Here is a 17,965-nt window from a genome sequence, read left to right as displayed (position 1 = left end):
TTCGAATTTAATCAAATTCTACTTCAGGGCTCGAAAAGTAGTTTTTTCGTGCTAACAATATTACTATTTTAAAAACCATCCGCCGTATTGGATACATATTCAAGAAAAAATGAAAAACATTACAACAACCAAATTTCCGAGGCAACACCAACACAAAACGAAATGAAACAAACGAATTCGTTTGCCCTAAAGAAGAATTCAACTAAATTCGAAACGGCGGCAAGAAAACTTTTTTTTCAAAGGAAAAATTGAATCTGTTACCCCATAAACCTCTTTTCAGAAAAATTATTGGATCACTAAACTAGTTAATTGAATAAAATATAAGGTTGATCCCATTACCCCGTACCCTGAGCGGCATTATCCAAAGTCAGGGGTAATGCCGCTCAAACATGTATTTGTTCAAGAAATGTTTTCTTACTACTAGTAGATCGAAGATATATGCTTTTGTTGTTGAATTGTTGATAACTTGATAATTGAACACTTCGTTACTTTTCTTAAATTTGATTTATAATAAATGATTTTGAAAAAACATAATGTCCTCTTTGAGTGACCGCCATTTCTCCCCCCTACCCTAAGTTTTCGTTGATGTTCCAATGTCTAGGGGTTATCGTTCATTGTCGATCTCAATCCTAACCCATCAACTTCGTCACATTTATACTTAAAAGATATTTTTCCACAAAATCGGTTCCCTTATTATGAAGTGAGCACACTTATATAGTCTGGCCCGATACAGAAAAAGGTTCTCACTTCTTACCACCAAAAATAACCAATAAAAAATAATCCAAATATTCGTCTCTTTCCCCCAGCTTTGATATATTATCGTCATGAACTCCACACGTGAGTATAAAATTGAAACATCGACAAAACACAAAACCAATTATGTTGAGAAGCTTATTTAAAGAAAATTATTTTATTATTTTTGAAAATTTTTTGCCAAAAAAATTATCCTATCAAATTTGTCTATTTCTAGTCATGTGTGTCGAAATAACCAATGAAACCATCATTACACTGATAACTACCCATGGATAGTTTTCACGGGTAGTTATCACTTATGTCATGACATTGCTAAGCAACCAACACAATAAAGTTGTTTGACATTTCAGTAAATGAAATTTATTTCGAAAATGTCACTTCCTCGCTTTGGTGTTCAAAATGATGCGGCAATTGACAAAATCATAACCAAATAATCAATAGTATGCGTGGAAACACCTATGCAGTAACCGAGGCAAATAAAGCAAGATCAACGGAATATCATTATACGAATTGTTCTTTTAATAACTGTGTGTTCAATAAATAATTTTGTTCGAATTGCAAAAAATTTTCTCACCGAATATCCCTCGAACATTGATAAATAACTCATAATTTTATCACAACTTCCTCAAGCACGTTATTTTAGGTAACATCCCTCCGCCTTCGGCGTCGAGATGTTACCAAATAACCTGCTTTCGAAAACTGTGATAAAATTATTTCGTTAGTTATCAATGTCCTTGGGATATTATAGCTGATAACAATCCTTTTGTTATTAAAAAATAATGACCAGTCGAGTACCTGGACCTTTTGATTATTTTACTCTTTCACTAAAATTATATATTCCAATGTTGCTAAAGCTGCACCATTAAAATATTTTATTGAATATGTTTACGTAAATTTTTCCGGTGCTGAACTTTCTCCCAAATTTCAAAAGCCGAAACCTTTATTTAGGTCTCTTTTTACGAAGTTTTGATCAAGTGATTTGGTTTACCCACATGTCTTCTTATCATTCGTAAACATTGATGATTCACAATCCAAAACAAGCACTTTTTTCAAACATCAGCACTGTAATACTCTTCTGGAGGCGGGTGAAACACGCGTCGAGAAGAGTTCAACAGTTCTGGTCTGGTGTTTGATACAAGTTTTATCTTTGATGTGAATTGACAAATTTCAAAAACAACAACCAGTGAAATTCACGAATAATGAAGAATGTGATCATTGTAATACCCCTGAAAACATTAATTACAATATCTCTTGATATGTTGAATATGTATTTTGTTAAACCCAATTTTCTAGTTTCATCAATATAATATTGTGATCTACACTATCGAAGGCCTGGGAGAAATAACTGAGTATAGATAGCAACCTGACTTCTACTCTCTAAGTCCAAAAAATTTGATAGAGTGGACTTTTCAATATTGATATCTGATCAACTTTTTTTTGTGAAATGAGTTAGATGATCCAATATTGCTTTGGCAATTTTGGAATACCTGGTTGACATCACACACTTAACAATTATCTGAATTTTCATCATCGCCTGGTTGGACGATCGTAACAAAAAATGTTTCCATGTCAGCGGAAAATCATCACAATCGTTTGAAAAATTATGTAATCCAGAAGAAAAAGAAAAAAAAAAACCGACGTGTTCGAAATGCAAGGAAAGGAGAAAATGCATAAAGTCCCTATCAATCCACAAGTTTCCCTATATTTTAGTAATACATTTAAAAAGATTCTCTCCAACGGAAAGTAGAGGCAAATTGAATGATGTCATCGAATTTCCTCTAGAAGGATTGGATATGGACAATTTTGCAGGAGAAAATGTGGCTACTTGTTATAATCTATATGCACTTTTAAATCACAGTGGGACTACTAACAGAGGACATTATACAGCATACTGCAGACACCCGTATACTAGCGCGTGGCACAAATACAACGATTCACACGTGTCACCAATTTCACCAAAGTCGTTTGTGAGTGGAGAAGCATACGTCCTCTTTTATGTAAAGGATGGAACAAAATCGCGCCTTTAAGATAACCGAGGGAAAATTTAACTTTTAGTTTCTTCAATTTTGTAATTTTTTTCAACTTCTCATTTTTGTAAATAAAATTTATATAGTCCCATCCAGAAGTTAACATTTTGACACAATTTTTGAGAAAAATGTGTGGAATGTTAGAAGAGATTCATATCGACTAATTTTTAAAAGTTATTGAATATTAACAGTATGTTTTGTCTCAGAAACAGTCGGCAAAGTTTATGATAATCGAGACAGATTTAGCAATACCCTATATGTCTACAATATCAGATCACCTCAGTATCTGAAACATTCAATCAGCAGTATGTTCAAAAATAGTACACTACTCAAAGCTCAAGAATATTTAACCATATTTCGTATGTGAACGAAACAAGATTTCAAAGTAGAATGGTGCCAATTTTTCAATGAGAATTATGATTTTGTATTCAATATTGTTCCATTTTTGGAAATCAGATCAGTCATTCCTGAATGATTAACAGTTTGATATTCTTTTTGACTATCCAGAAAAAAAGTATAAATATATTGAAAACTCTCTTCATTACATCCAATTTGGTATTCAAAATGTTCACCATTCATTTCCTGACAATGAGTAAGCTTTCTCACAAATTCATTCACTACATTAAAGTTCCTGGAGCTTCCCCTATTCTAACCATAAGCTCTGGAATAGACTAGGGTTATGCAACATTCAGGAACATGTGATTTTAAGAATCCCCACGAATATATCTAACGAGGACACATCGGATGATCCAGCAAGCTGGTTACCCATCCACCTGTTTTCATAACTGACAGCTAGAAACTGTTGAACCAGCTTGTCGTAATAAGGAGATATGTCATATTGCAGTTGAAAACCCATTCGGGTTCGTCAATCCAAACTGATAAATAGAAAGGTGTGATCCCTTAGATTGACCTACTAGATCACCTGATATGACGCCTATATACATTTTTATTGAAATTTGTTATACATCTGAATTGAAAAATACACAACCACACAAACATTCCATGATATAAGAAATTAATTTATATAAAACTTCATTATTGTCAGCAGATGAACATTTATTAGGATAAACCGAAATGAGTTTCTTATTATGATATTCATTGTTTTTTCGTCAATTTATGTTAGTTCATGTCGCAATAATTTATTTTCTTCACAAATTACCAATCTGGCAATTTTGGCTATTCATTTTTGCACATTTTTCAGACATTACTTTAACATTTGATTCATTTTCAATTTTATTTGTTCTTCAATAGATTTCGAATCTGGCATCACCATTTTGGACAATGTAATTCCTTATATGAAATATCTAATAAATAGCATTGTCAACCACTTTCGAAAAACAGTTTCGATAAAGTTGTGAACTTTTCCTGACGTTGCAAACTTTCAACTATTCTACTATTCATGGAAGGTGTGCCATTAATTTCATTTTTGATATATCGCAATTATATTTATGTATATTCAATATTGGAAGTAGCATCCATATTTTAAATCTACCGTTTTCTGGCTGTCTTCATCCTTAATATTTGGAAACAGAACAACCCAAAATTTCAAGATTAGCCAGGTTGGACGGCACCCTATATGGAAGAATTTCATGACTCTCCTAATAGAGAAGATGTAGCTGGAATATAATTTCAGGTTTTTTTACATAAACAACCACAATCAACCTATCCCTCAATAATTGATACTCTCGTATAACCAAATTTAACCCAATTCATTGACATTCTACCGATCAAATTTTCAATGATTTCCATGCAGAGACTCTTGAATTTCACTAGGCATGTACTCGTATATCCTTCTGAAACATTGAGACAATTTTCATTATTCTACTACTCCAGAAATGATCTATCTTTCTGTATGATCTGAACTGGGAGCAGGAAACTCTAATGATATCCTGCGGAAGAAAGGGGCTCTAATGAGGGTTCACAATACGAGAAATTCGAGAGAAAGAAGAAACATACGGCCATTATAAGTTGATATTGCAGGTACAGATGCCATACCGGTAAAAAATGCGTAGTAATGTGGAAGGAAAATATATCAGCGACTCTATTCATCAAACTATGCAAGTATACCTTGGAAATATTTCTTGGAGGTCATAGGTCATTGAAAAAAGTGTATATATTCAAACACTCATATCTTCAGTATATGTAGATATTTCATGAAAAATAAATCTCTATCAACTAGTTACATTATAAATAGATTTGTGTTTTTGTCCAATAGGACTCTGGTCTGATATTGGAAATTCAATTCCGAATAACTTCTCCAGTATGGACACACCATACTGAGACATCCCCCCTATTTTTTGTTTTCAATCCCATCGAGTTGATTTGGGGAAAATTGAAGCAAAGCTTCAGACGTAAAATTAATTTTCCAAAATTTTATAAGAAGGTAATAGAGCTAATTAAAGAAAAATTATCTAATATTACCGAAGAAGACTGACAGAAAAGAATTAAAAAAGTAACTTTGTAGTTGAAAAAGACTATATGGAGATTGGACACTTCCATATTTTTGGTGGAAATAAATTCATTATTGATTTAAATGTGATAGTGTCACAGTATATCCCGTGAATATTTGTAACTAGTGAATATTTGGTAACTGGATGTAAAATGATAATAATAAAAATAATAATTCTTTATTTCCAGTATGACAATAAAATTGTATAGGAAGTGTCAATACAATACAAATTAGAAAAGGAAAGAAAAGAGAAAGACAGGCTCATGCTCTTAAACTAAGATGACTATGCATTATTCAAAGAATACCTGCAAAGAATAAAAACATTTTTCTAATAAATATTTTTTTTTAATTTTTTGAACGGTGAAAAACTATTCAAGGCCTTTAAATAATCTGGAAGGTGATTATATATCTTTGGACCTATGTATTCTGGTCCACATGATGTTACTTTGAATCTAGCTAATGGCAAATGTAAATGGTTCTTGGTTCTAGTATTATGTTGGTGAAGTTTTAGATTTGTTGTAAATTTTGATTTATTTTTGAACACATACATACACAGTTCAAAAATATAAACTGAAGTTAAAACACCGTACTCATTAAAAAGTGCCTTGCATGATTCTCTATTAGAAAAATTTGCATGCACCTCAGAATTCGCTTTTGTGCTATAAAAACGTTTCCTGCTGTGGTGGAAGGATACCATACCTAAGTCTTGATTCTACTTGAGCATAATATATATTTAGCAGCTGACATTGTTCACCATGAAATGTATGTTTTCCACTCTGCTAGTTGTGAATAAGAATAACATCTGTTTTCTCCGCTTTGAAAAATAAATGGTTGTTATTGAAATAATTTGATATCCGCCTTACTATTCTGGCACAGTTGTTTTCTAATTCTTTTGTATCTGGTGCAGTTATAACTAGCAAAGAGTCATCTGCATAAGAGGTATAATGACCTTCGGTAACTACTGATTCAATCTTATTTATATAGGGTACAAACAATAAAAGACCCGTTATTGAACCCTGTGGCACTCCCATACTTAGATTCCAATATTCGGAATTGACTCTATAGATTTCAATTTTTCCCTCAACTTGAACTGACACATATTGTTTTCTGTTTTCCAGAAATGATGTCAGCCAACAGGGAGAAACCCCTCTTTTACCATACATTTCTAATTTTTAAATAAGTTTATGATTAACGCAGTCAAATGCTCTACTTAAATCACAAAGAATCACGGCTGGGAATTCTCCCACATTTACATATTCTAGGATTTTGTTTAATAATGAAAACATTGCTGTATTTATTGATTTTTCGGAACGAAATCCATGTTGCATTTGACTTAATATGATATGTTTATTTAAAAATGAACAGAGGCGTGCAAGAAATGTGAATTCAAAAACTTTAGACAATCCACAGGGGACCGTAATAGGGCGATAATTTTCCATTGATGTTGGATCCTTTTTTTGAAAATGGGTATAATTTTCCCAATTTTAAAATGATTTGGAAAAACACCTACTGTAAATGGCATATTAATCTAATGCGTCAAAGGCACAATAATTACAGGAAGAACTCTTTTTAATATGAACATAGGTTGAAAGCTTCATTAAAATCTGTAATTCTGTAAACATTTTCTCACTGTTCATAAATCAAGGAGTTTTTAAAATTTATGATGTTACTTTCATTGAAGTTTATCTTTATTTCACTTTTGACATGACCGACTTTATCCTTATTCAAAGTATCCAGCTCTTAAAGTGCTATTCTATGATCAACAATATTGTTGTCAAAAACACAGCAAGTACCACCATTAGAAAAAATTAGAAAAATCTGATCGATTATTGTTGATGTGGTATCCGTTACTCGGGTAGGCCATCCTATTAACGGAATTAAAACAAAACAAGATAAAACCGTACACAATGAATTAAAATTTTCGTTTGCATACATGTCAAAGTTAAAATCACCGCAGAGTATAAAATGGATTATGGGTTTGTACAGACAGTCTAACATCTCAGAAATCTTATCTAAAAATAAATCAGCATCTCCACTAGGAGTTCTAAAACAGTTTAAAACAATATTTGTGCCATGTTTTGTTTTAAAGGAATCGGCACAAATTTCAGTGTTGTTCGACACAAAATTTCGATACATCTATGGATTTCATTTCATTTCATAATTGGTCTCCAGTAGAAACTAGTTAGTTTATAACCTTCGATATGTGAGAAGTTTAATTGATTATATTTTACTCCTATTTCCACATAAAACATAAAATTTGTAGAAACGTGAATTGGGATAAGTGATCGCTGTATAACAAATCAGCTTTATCACTATTTAATGTATTTATACACACATCGGAAAAGTCTAGGGATATTTTTAAAAATGGCAATAATTTTTTTTAGATCGCTTTAGGGAAAAAAAAGTTGACGGGTAATTATTAAACGAATGTAACTTACAACAAAATTTATTAAATGGTCAAAAATACTGAGTGCGCATATAAGCAAAACTAAAAAAAATATGGCTCTTCTTTGGCACCCCGAAAAAAAATCATAATACAAAAAAATTGGAATCAGTACAAAGAATGGCCTCCACGCTGGTTTTTTACGGCCCTACATCTATCGTGCATCGACAAAATGAGATTGTCAATGTCTTGTTGAGGTACATTTGCCCATTCAGCGATTAAAAGCTCTCTCAATTGAAACGCTGTGTGATTTTTCCCCATATGCAGAGTAATTCTTCGTTGAAGCATGTCCCACACATGCTCGATGGGATTCAGATTCGGTGATTGTGCTGGCCATGGCAACTCCTTCGTTGGTGAGCCAGTCAGTCACTAGACGCGCGACATGTGGACGAGCATTATCGTGCATCAGGTGGAAGTTTTCACCAACAGCACCAGCAACGGACGATAGGTAGAAGAATGGTGTCGAGGTACTGTCGAGCTGTGAGGGAGCGATTTGGAAAAACGAGATCGGTTCTGCCGCCGATCATGATTCCGCCCCATAGCATTACTGTAGCACCTATGTATGTGTGGACTTCCTGGACGTGTCTCAAACGTTCATTATTTCCAGGTCGTCTCCACAGTCTTACTCGACAAGAATCTGGATGAAATGCATATCTGGATTCGTCTGTAAACAAAATTGTGGCCCAATCATTTGCATCCCAGTTTTGATGTTCTTGACACCACTCTAATCTTCTACCGCGATTGCCTCTCGACAAAGGTGGACATCTAAGTGGCCTTCTGTTGTGGAGATCTGCTTCATGCAGTCGATTTCTGACAGTATCACGACCAATGGTTACCTGATGCGTCTGCTGCAACACGTTAACCAACTCAGGTGCTGTGATTGTCGGTTGTCTTCTTGCGGTTAAGACCAAAAATCGGTCATGAACTGCAGTTGTAGCGCGTCCTCGCCCTGGATGTTGTTCGGCTGGACTGCCAGTTTCACGGAAACGCCGCCACAATCGACTGATAACACTTTGGGAGACCCCCAAACGAAGAGCTACATCATTTTGTCGCATGCCACCTTGAAGAAGCCCTACAGCTCTATTCATCTCAGCCAATGGTAAGTGATGGCGTTCCATGTTAAAGCACAATATTTCCAGTTTAATTGCTGAGCAAGAACTGCATAGAATGTACAAATCCGACACTTTCAGATTATTCATTTCAGCCGAAAACTCACATATGTAAAAAACTTGATAAAAGATTAGTTACCATTTTTTGCAGGCTTTGTTCAACCCATAGAAATATACAGGGTGGTCGAGTGTACCAATTTAATCGAAATTAAACGACCTCATGCATTTATTTTCATGATATTTAGTATGTTATAAAAATATCCCTAGATTTTTCCGATGTGTGTATTAAGTAATAGAAGATTTGGTCGAAATATCACACTATTGTGGTGGTTTCCCTGCGCTTCATAAAAAACTGATTTACACATGCACCAAATGGCCAAACCTCTGGGTTTATGACTTTTTTGAAATTATTTTCAAATATTGTCACCTTGAATGATGAATACAATGCTGGAAATCGAGAAGTAAAATGCTCACATTTTACTTCAGGAAAATAATTTTTCAGCAAATTAGAAAACTCATCAATAGTTGTGTGAGGATCCAGTCTAAAAACATGTAGACTCACACTCTTAGGTACCCCTCTACAAGATTCCTCGTTTTTTCCTTTTGTTTTTTCTTTTCACTACTTCAGTTCATGTTTCCTTCTTAGAAAGAGAGTTTGAGGGTGGATTACTTTCCAGATTAATGTATTTATTTAGGTTTTTTTGTGCCTGTGTAATTACAGAAGACACATCATGTCTTGTGATGAGCTACTGAGCTGAAAAGTTTTTTTTTTCCTTTTTTCCACAAATAATATCATTTCGATTACCCTTGTTGATATCCATTAGGAGTTTTTCAATTTGGATGTTTTTTTCATCATTAACATCTTTTGTGGAATTATCAGTGCCTTGTTTTGTGTTTGAAATCTTATCTCTTGGTGTTTTAGAGCATTCCTTACCATGTTTTAGCAAGGATTGGTTTTTATCTGTTAATATGATAATTTTTTCGCTCAAAAGGCATTTGTTTTCCAACACAACTGCATAATTTTCATCCTTCTCTTTTATGATTGTTTTTGAGAGGTCTACTTCATTTTTTAAATATTTTATGATTTCTTCACTAATGAGTTTATTTGTCAGCTCTAGAGACTTACTATTAGACAGACCATCATCTACTTGGCAGGAAATAACACGTGTTTCATCTATATTCATGTAACTTATGAGACGTTCTAGACAGCTCCTGTGGAAGACATTTCCACATGTAACACACACTGCCACTTTCACTTTTTGTTTTACGCAACATTTTAAAGATTTGTCAGAGACCTCTTCACCCAACTTGTCATTGGCGGCAATGATAACATTAATTAGATTTTTGTTTGTTTTAGATCCATTTCAAAACGGTCCGAAATCGGTTTCGCTAGATGTCAATGGGTCAGCACAGTAAACAAATTATGCGAGAAACTATTGCACTCGTCGAAAGTGATATTCCACTATTCTGCCATGAGAAACTAGAAGGAGATGATTTTGTGATTGTTAAATTTACTGCCAAACAGCAGAAGTTGAACTTTATATTGGGTAACTCGTAATAGACAATGAAAAAAGTTCTTACGACATAAGTTATTTACGTAAAAGAAGTGAGGGTCACAACGATTTTTATTTTTCACTCGAGCTGGATTCGGCGACAGTTGGTTTGGAAGACAGAAATTGTTTTACCTTTGTATGAAAAAAGCAAAAAATTCACCAAACGCAAGTTGATTCGTACGTTTTTCCTAAAAATATTTTAAGAAGTTTTTATTATTTTTGTTAATATTTCGCTCATATGTATATAAAGTCAATATCTGGGGAAAAATATATATTACTATTTTTCAAGAATCATTTTCTTTATTTCGTTTCTTCATACAATAATTTCATTTCAAATTTTACTGGTCTAATCTGCTGCGATACCTTTTAAACAAAAAATAAACGACAAAAACTGGTGCAGGAAAACAAAGTCCTTATCTCGTTGACTCGGCAGAAACAAAACGGTGAACGACGGGTCAACATATCTTCGATATTCAAAATTTTTCAAAACCCACAGTCGATCGAAAACCAATAAAATATTATTAAAATTGTGTTGTGCATTACCTACCCGACCGAAGAAAAGGCCTGGATTAGAAATTCGTCGTCGCCCAGGGATCCGCCCAGAAGAAAGGTAAGGTGAACAATTCTGAAACCAGTTTTCCTTTTCTAATATTAATCGGTCAAATCGAGGTTGGTTTTAAGGGTTGAAACCCTTGGATCAATCAATTTTCTTAAAATTAGTGGTACCCCAGAAACGGGGATATCTTTGACAACCGACGGATCTCCTAAATGTGCTATTCAGAAGTATTTTTGTGTTATTTGATATGATTATTATTTTTCCATCAAGAGTAGAAAAACTGTTGATTATTTTGAGACCAAACAAAAGATAATGTATTAAATATATTTCAATACACAGTTTGTCTCTTTTGTCGCACTTTGCCCCACTTTACCCTACCGCTTTCATGCTCTCGATCAAGAAATGATCGAGAGCATGAGAGCATTGATCAATATCACAAAATTATAGATTTGGACATTTGCCATTTCTTTTAAATATCTTTGTTTGTTTCTGGTTTTCCAGCTTTTATGGAAAGTCTGTTACATGTTAAAATCAATTGAATTGAATTAAATTGAATTAAATCAATTGAAAGAAGTATATTTTCAGGAGTAATTAGTTTTCGAAAAAAAAAGCTTTTTGGCCTTCTACATCTTCATTTCCGTACTTTCTAGAAAACTTCCGAAAGGAGAAAGAAAACAATTAGGTTCAAAATAAACTTCTCACAAAAATATGTAGATCACACATAAAAGTTACTTTGAGATATAAACTGAAAGAATAAGTCCTCCAGAAACAATTTCTTTCACATGAACATTGAATTATACGAAAGAAATTGTACTTTCCAAACAACCAGTTTCATATGAAAATAAAATTGTATGAAATTGATTGAAAATTACTTTTTCCTATGCATGTATCTGGAAGTAAATTATATATATAGATCAACAGATCTACGTAAAGAGTATATTTTAAACTCAATTGCTTTCTTAGATGGAGAATTAGAAAGTCAAAAAAGTTTTTCCCAAAAACGAGTCTCTTCCTTTTTCCACTTTTCCTCTTTCAATTTGAACGAAATTTCTGGAGTTTGGTTAAATCAAATAAACGTATGGATGTTTTCATGTACTGTCATCGTAACTTTGGTAGATTTGTCTCATTCAGTGACATAAAGTGACAAAAAGTGCTAATGTTGTTATAAAACAGATCTCTCATTCCGAAACTTCGAAATACGCCATTGAGAATGACAGTATGTCATGTAGTGAAATTCAATGTCGAAACTCTTTTATACAGGGCATTTCTTCAATGTCCCCCCCTTCTGTTTTTTGAACGGGTCAACTAAAAGAATTGAAATTTGGGATGATGGAATGAATGCATGGAATGCATGGAATGAATACTTCATTTTGAAGTGGAATTGACAAATGAAACTTTCAAGATGGAGACTGGGCGGCATCTGGGAAAAAATGTAATGGAAAGGAGGGTCTTGTGACACATCATTTTGAAGCTCCTAACGAATAATTCACAATCCTAGAATATAACATTTAATAATTCCCTGAAGATAAACACATCAATATCGATATTTCTAGAAATATTCCTTTTTATCTTCCATATGGCAATTCCAACAACCCGACAAGGTTTGTTGAATTATTTTTTGTTTATAAAAACGACAAAAAATTTCAGTACGACAGTGAACATCATTGTTCAGTTACAATATTCTCATTTATTTTTACTAGTTTTACTTGTAGAAAGGTACCACGACAACAATCTCTAAAATGGTCAATTCTCGTCCATTGGAAGAGATTATATTATTTACGGTGCGACGCGTAACTTTCACGAGACCGAAAGGATTTTCAATGAACGTTTTCCTAATCGTCATATCTGTAGAAAATATTTGAGGGAATTTGTATCCAAATTCACAACTACCAGTAGTGTATACAACCAAAAGTCCCCAGGTCATCCGTCCATTCCGGAAGGACTGCAAATGCAAATGCAAATGCAAGTGCAAATAATTGGTGAGATGGTGGTAAATCCTGAACAGCCTACTTATTCCGTCGCGAATGTTTGTGAGGTATCTCATTCTACTGTGTGGATACTTTTGAAGAGGAATAGGTATCACCCATACAAAATTAAAATGGTACACCAATTAATTGAAAATGATCCTGATCCAAGAACAGAATTCTGCGTAATCATGACGAAAACCATTTCAAGGCATCCTACCTATCTCCACAATATTTGTTTTAGTGACGAATGTACATTTTTTAAACAGCAATGTTCACAGACAAAATTGCCATTATTGGAATGACATTAACCCTCACGTTTTCCGGAAAACACATACCCAATATCCAGAAAAAATTAACGTTTGGGCAGTTGTATTGGGAAACCATATTGCAGGACCTGTATTTACTGATCAAAATTTAACAGGGGAACTGTATTTGAATATGCTAGAAACTACTGTTAACTCTCTCATCACCGAAATCGTCAAAGCGAATCCTAATGAATTCGATATGGATATTGTATTCCAACAAGATGGAGCACCACAACATTACTCCAGACAAGTAAGAAACTATTTAGATACTACTTTTCCCGGTCGTTTTTTCATAGGGCTATTTGAAGCAAAAGGTGTATGAAACTGAATATGCTTCAGTATTGGATATAGAGAGCTATTGACGTTATTGTGTTCATATGTGATGAACTTTAAGGCAATCATTTCGAGCATCTTCTGAACTGACCTCAAGCTTATCACCTCATATTATGTAGTTAAATGTCAATGTATACAGGCAATTATTGAAAGATCCGCCAATTTGTAATAGTTGAAGATATCAACATTATATCCTAGGGTTGTGAAGCATTTGTCAGAAGCTTCATAAAGATTTGTCACAATACCCCCTTTTTGTTTAATTTTTTTTACCAGATGGCGCCCAATCACCATCTTGAAAGTTTCATCCGTCAATTTTACTTCAAAATAAAGTATTCATGAATTAATTCCATTATTTCAAATTTCAATTTTTTGAGTTGACGTGTTCAAAAAATAAAAGGAGGGGGGACATTAAAGAAATGCACTGTATAAATATTGTGTAGCGGTTCTATGAATGATATATGTTTCAATTTTATAGCGAATGTTTGGAGTACAAACTGAATGTAAAAAGGTGATTCTTGCTTATTCCAATGTTTATAAATAGTTGTTTATAGTATATGTTCTGAAATTAGTTTTTCTTGTACTTAATTCAATATTCATGGGAAAGTAATTGTTTCGGTGTATTTTTTCCAGTAGTAACTTCTATGATCTACACATGTTTAGAAAGAGTCTTGCTGAACTCAGTTGTTTTTTTCCTTTGAAATTTTTTTAACATTTTTCATATGAAGATGGATAAGCAGGAAACCAAAATGATTTTTCCAAGCATTTTCATAATATTGCACCTGTATGTATGAAAAAATAATTTCGTATATCAGTGTTGTACTTGTATGTTTGAGACTGGAAGTATTTCTGTTATATCTCTGGTTTTATTACATGAGTGAAAAAAAAACTCAATACAAAAGAAATCTTTGAACAGAAAAATATTCTAAAAAACGTAACATATCATTTATTGTAGTGACTTTGGTTAGGGGCAAAAACATTTTTTTGTTCGATTCACAATTATAATAATGTACCATTGGTATATTAACATTGTTATTATGAATCGGGCAATGTGAATTATTTTTCGGACACCCCAAACTCACCCCAACAAGGAATATGATGAGATTTTCAAAATAGTGGCCTCATTCACTATGAAATAATTATTGTTACATATTAAGATACAATTCTCAATGATTCAATAATATATATTTCGGGATTGTCATACAGAAACATCTAAATGTTCATTATTCCTTCAGTTGATTTATTTGACAAAACATTGATGAATTACGTTATACCCTAATTTCATATCTCAAAAATTCATTCAATTCCTAATTCATTTCGCAAACATCCATTTCACAGGTTCAAATTATTTTGAAGGAAAAAGGGTGAAAACCGTTTCATAAAAACAATATTTTCCCTCACGCAGCTATACGCGTTTCTGAAAGAGGAATTGGGAAAGATATCATTAATATGTAAATAAACCAACTAAATACCTTCGTATTTCAAGACGTCCCCGAAGAAAAGACAAAATGATGTTAACCGAACCCTGAAAAATATTTTAATTGCCTAGTCTGCATCCACGAGTTTATTTAATAATCTTCCATTTTTCTCCGGATCTGAATGATTTAAAGAGGTTCAAAGGAATTCGTTTGCTTTGCCGTCGAAGTTGAAATAATTTGCTGTTAATATTTAGACGATAATATAACCCCGAGTAGTTTTAATTGTAAAAAAAGTAACACTTCGTTTTGAGATTTCACATAACAGTTCACAAAATCCCAACAAGTGTTTTAATATACAATTCTCCTTCAGGCGTATTCGATTCTAGTTCAAACTTTGAATCTATTGAGAACCTCAGCAGAACAGAAATACTGTTTCTCGAAGCGCGTTTCGCTAACTAAGTTACCAATAGATTCATTTCACGTAAAAGGTTTCAAATTCTACTCACAGGCATATTCATTTGACAATTGTTTATTTCATTATATCGTGAGCACTGTTTACTGAGGTATATTTTGAAATGAAAGAGAGTTCAACAAAAAGATTTTTCAAAAATAAATTTTCATGTTAGCTTGAACAAAAAAATTAAATTCAACTTCAATAAACTGTGAAATGGGTACAATTCCACTCAATTTCTGCCATATACTCACTTGATTTATCTAATGCCTTTGATCGTATGTGGCATTATGGTTTGTTGGCCAAACTTCGATGCTATGGCTTGTCGGATCATTTTAATGTATGGCTCTCCTGCTTTCTGAAAAAACGTTCCCTGTAACTGGGCGTCGATGAATACCTCTCGAATACTTTCACCATCAACGCTGGTGTTCTCCAGGGATTCATATTGTCTCCAACCCTCTATTTATTTCATATCAACGATTTAATGGAAGAAACTAAGAATCCAATATATTTCTTTGCGAACGACAGCACACTCGTCTCGTCATTCCATTTGGATTTCAGGATATCGGCTGCGGATGCAAATCTTCATCGGCAGTAGCAGGTTGCTTATCTTAATGAGGATCTAGAAGTAATTTCGAATTAGCGCAAATTTCACCAGGTTCAATTCAATGCCACAAATAATGTCAGGATAAGATTGTTGGAGGTTAAAATATACACGATCATGTCGCTGAAAGTTCAAATGCTGCTTTTCGAAAGCTTGGAACACTTTTCTGAACCAGAAAACTGTACACACCGCAGACCTTTTTTGAAGTATTGTTCTCATGTATGGAGCTCTGCCCCTTAGCATACCCCGAAGCTACTGGATTCCATCCAGAAAAGAACCATCCGCCTGATTGGACACGCAAACATCACTGGCAACCTTGATAGTCTGGAACATTGAAGAAGGGTTGAAGATTTGTCTTTTTTCTATAGATACTTTCAAGAGCGGTACATATCAGAAATACGCGACGGACTGTGGTTGTTCATCGTTCTGACCTTCAACTTAGTACACCTTGAAGTTCTCTGTTTAAGAACTCTTTCATCTGGAGAACTGCGTTTATGTGGAATAAACTTTCAGATAACATTTCTCCAAATGAATTCAATCTCCAATAATTCAAATTCAATGTGAATCGCAGGTACCGCTTTTAGAGCTCCTTAAGGTTATTCCTGTAGTGCTTGTGTTTTGTCTTTAAGAAAAAATAATATCGTCACAAAATAGTTGGAGGTATATATTATAGTAATATTGTTCAAATATAGTCCTTGAAAAACATTAAAGAGTATAGTTTCACAGATTTATTTGTATTCGTTTTGAAAAATTTTTATGGACATTGCCTAGTTCAGGTCCCGGCGCTTGCGCATGGGGTACTAGGGATAAACCTACTAGTAATCAAAGATTAGGTTAGGTTGGGTTATATTTTAATTGTGCTATTCCCATTCATATTATAGATTCAATCCCCGTCTTAACATATATTCGTAATTTCGAAATAATACACATTCATTAGATTTTTATTCATGAATAACTTCATTCCAAATTTGACCTAAGTGTCTACTTCAATCGTGATGAAAGATAACCCAAAAAAATGCTGTCACTTAATTCGCACTGTTGTAAAATTTTAATATCAAGGTGAATAAAATATGGGATTATTTCTAGGAATATCAAAAAAAGTTATTCAAAAGAGTTTTTTCATATACAATTCTTCAGCTGCTTGAGATGATTCCCGTTTTTAAAATTGCACCACGATTCCGGTTCTTGGAAGTAGTTTCATGATAATATGTGTTTTTTAACGAAATAGAAATAGGACTATTGAAAATTCTTCATAGGTGGTGAAAAGTTTCATAGTTTTTGACCCTATATGAGTTCAACTGGATAGAGTCAAAATTGTTAGTTAATTCAAGATTTCAAGTGGATTACATACATATTACTACTTGTTTGTTAGAAAGTTTTGACTATGCAGGTACTGCTGAGTTATTTCCTTAATATTAATGTGATTACTTTCAGACACTACCTTTTCAAAAATTGATATTTCATGTAGTTGGCTCAGACGGTGATAACCAAAAAACTTTGAATCACTTCTGACTTATTTATAGAAGCTCTTTTTCCATTTTGTAAATATTCCACTTTGAAGAAAACGTGTCTGGTATACAATTTCGAATTTCTCATTTTAATTTTAAGATAGTCATTGATTACATTGAAATGACTATCTTGAAAGTAAAGGTAAAAGATGAAGTAAAAGTTGAAGTGAAGTAAAGTTGAGTAAAAGTGAACCATTAGTCTTTATTCAAGTAACACTAAATTGTGTGATTCACTAAAGAGTTTATAAAACCGAAACAAGTGTTCTATTAGACATTAGACCAATAAATAAACTAAGAAACACGCTTTTAAAGAACATCGAACTAAAATGTTAAAAATATTTTTTTTAATAAGCCTAAAACAATAACGATCGAAAAATACTAGTATTATTGTGAAAAACGCGGGGGCGCTAGATATACAAAAAATATGGCACAAAGCGCCCATGCTTTTTTCACACACTAGTATGTTTCGATCGTTATTGTTATAAGCTTATT

General features: G+C 33.3%; 1 protein-coding gene and 1 long non-coding RNA gene across 4 annotated transcripts in view; one reads left to right on the top strand and one right to left on the bottom strand.

Annotated features, from left to right (window-relative positions):
- LOC111510879 (cytochrome P450 6k1) overlaps positions 1–9,937 on the bottom strand; it is a 52,165-nt gene extending 42,228 nt beyond the window's left edge. Inside the window, exon 1 of the mRNA XM_074169886.1 lies at positions 9,908–9,937. Within this exon, the coding sequence (XP_074025987.1) occupies positions 9,908–9,925 (18 nt within the window). The 5' untranslated portion in view covers positions 9,926–9,937. The remainder of the gene's footprint in view (positions 1–9,907) is intronic.
- The window catches only part of LOC141480094 (uncharacterized), a 50,067-nt gene that overhangs the window by 12,401 nt on the left and 19,701 nt on the right, over positions 1–17,965 (top strand). For 2 of the 3 annotated variants that reach the window (XR_012464159.1, XR_012464160.1), the window contains exon 2: positions 10,139–10,944. This is a non-coding gene — a long non-coding RNA (uncharacterized lncRNA). Of the gene's footprint in view, positions 1–10,138; positions 11,233–17,965 lie in introns of those variants that run through there. The other variant, XR_012464158.1, reaches the window with a different exon arrangement.

This window comes from Leptinotarsa decemlineata, unplaced genomic scaffold, assembly GCF_025532065.1.
Source record: "Leptinotarsa decemlineata unplaced genomic scaffold, Ldec_3_MD MMD2_P_RNA_scaffold_6, whole genome shotgun sequence".
Taxonomy (NCBI): Eukaryota; Metazoa; Arthropoda; class Insecta; order Coleoptera; family Chrysomelidae; genus Leptinotarsa; species Leptinotarsa decemlineata.
This window is presented reverse-complemented; position numbering and strand designations above follow the sequence as displayed.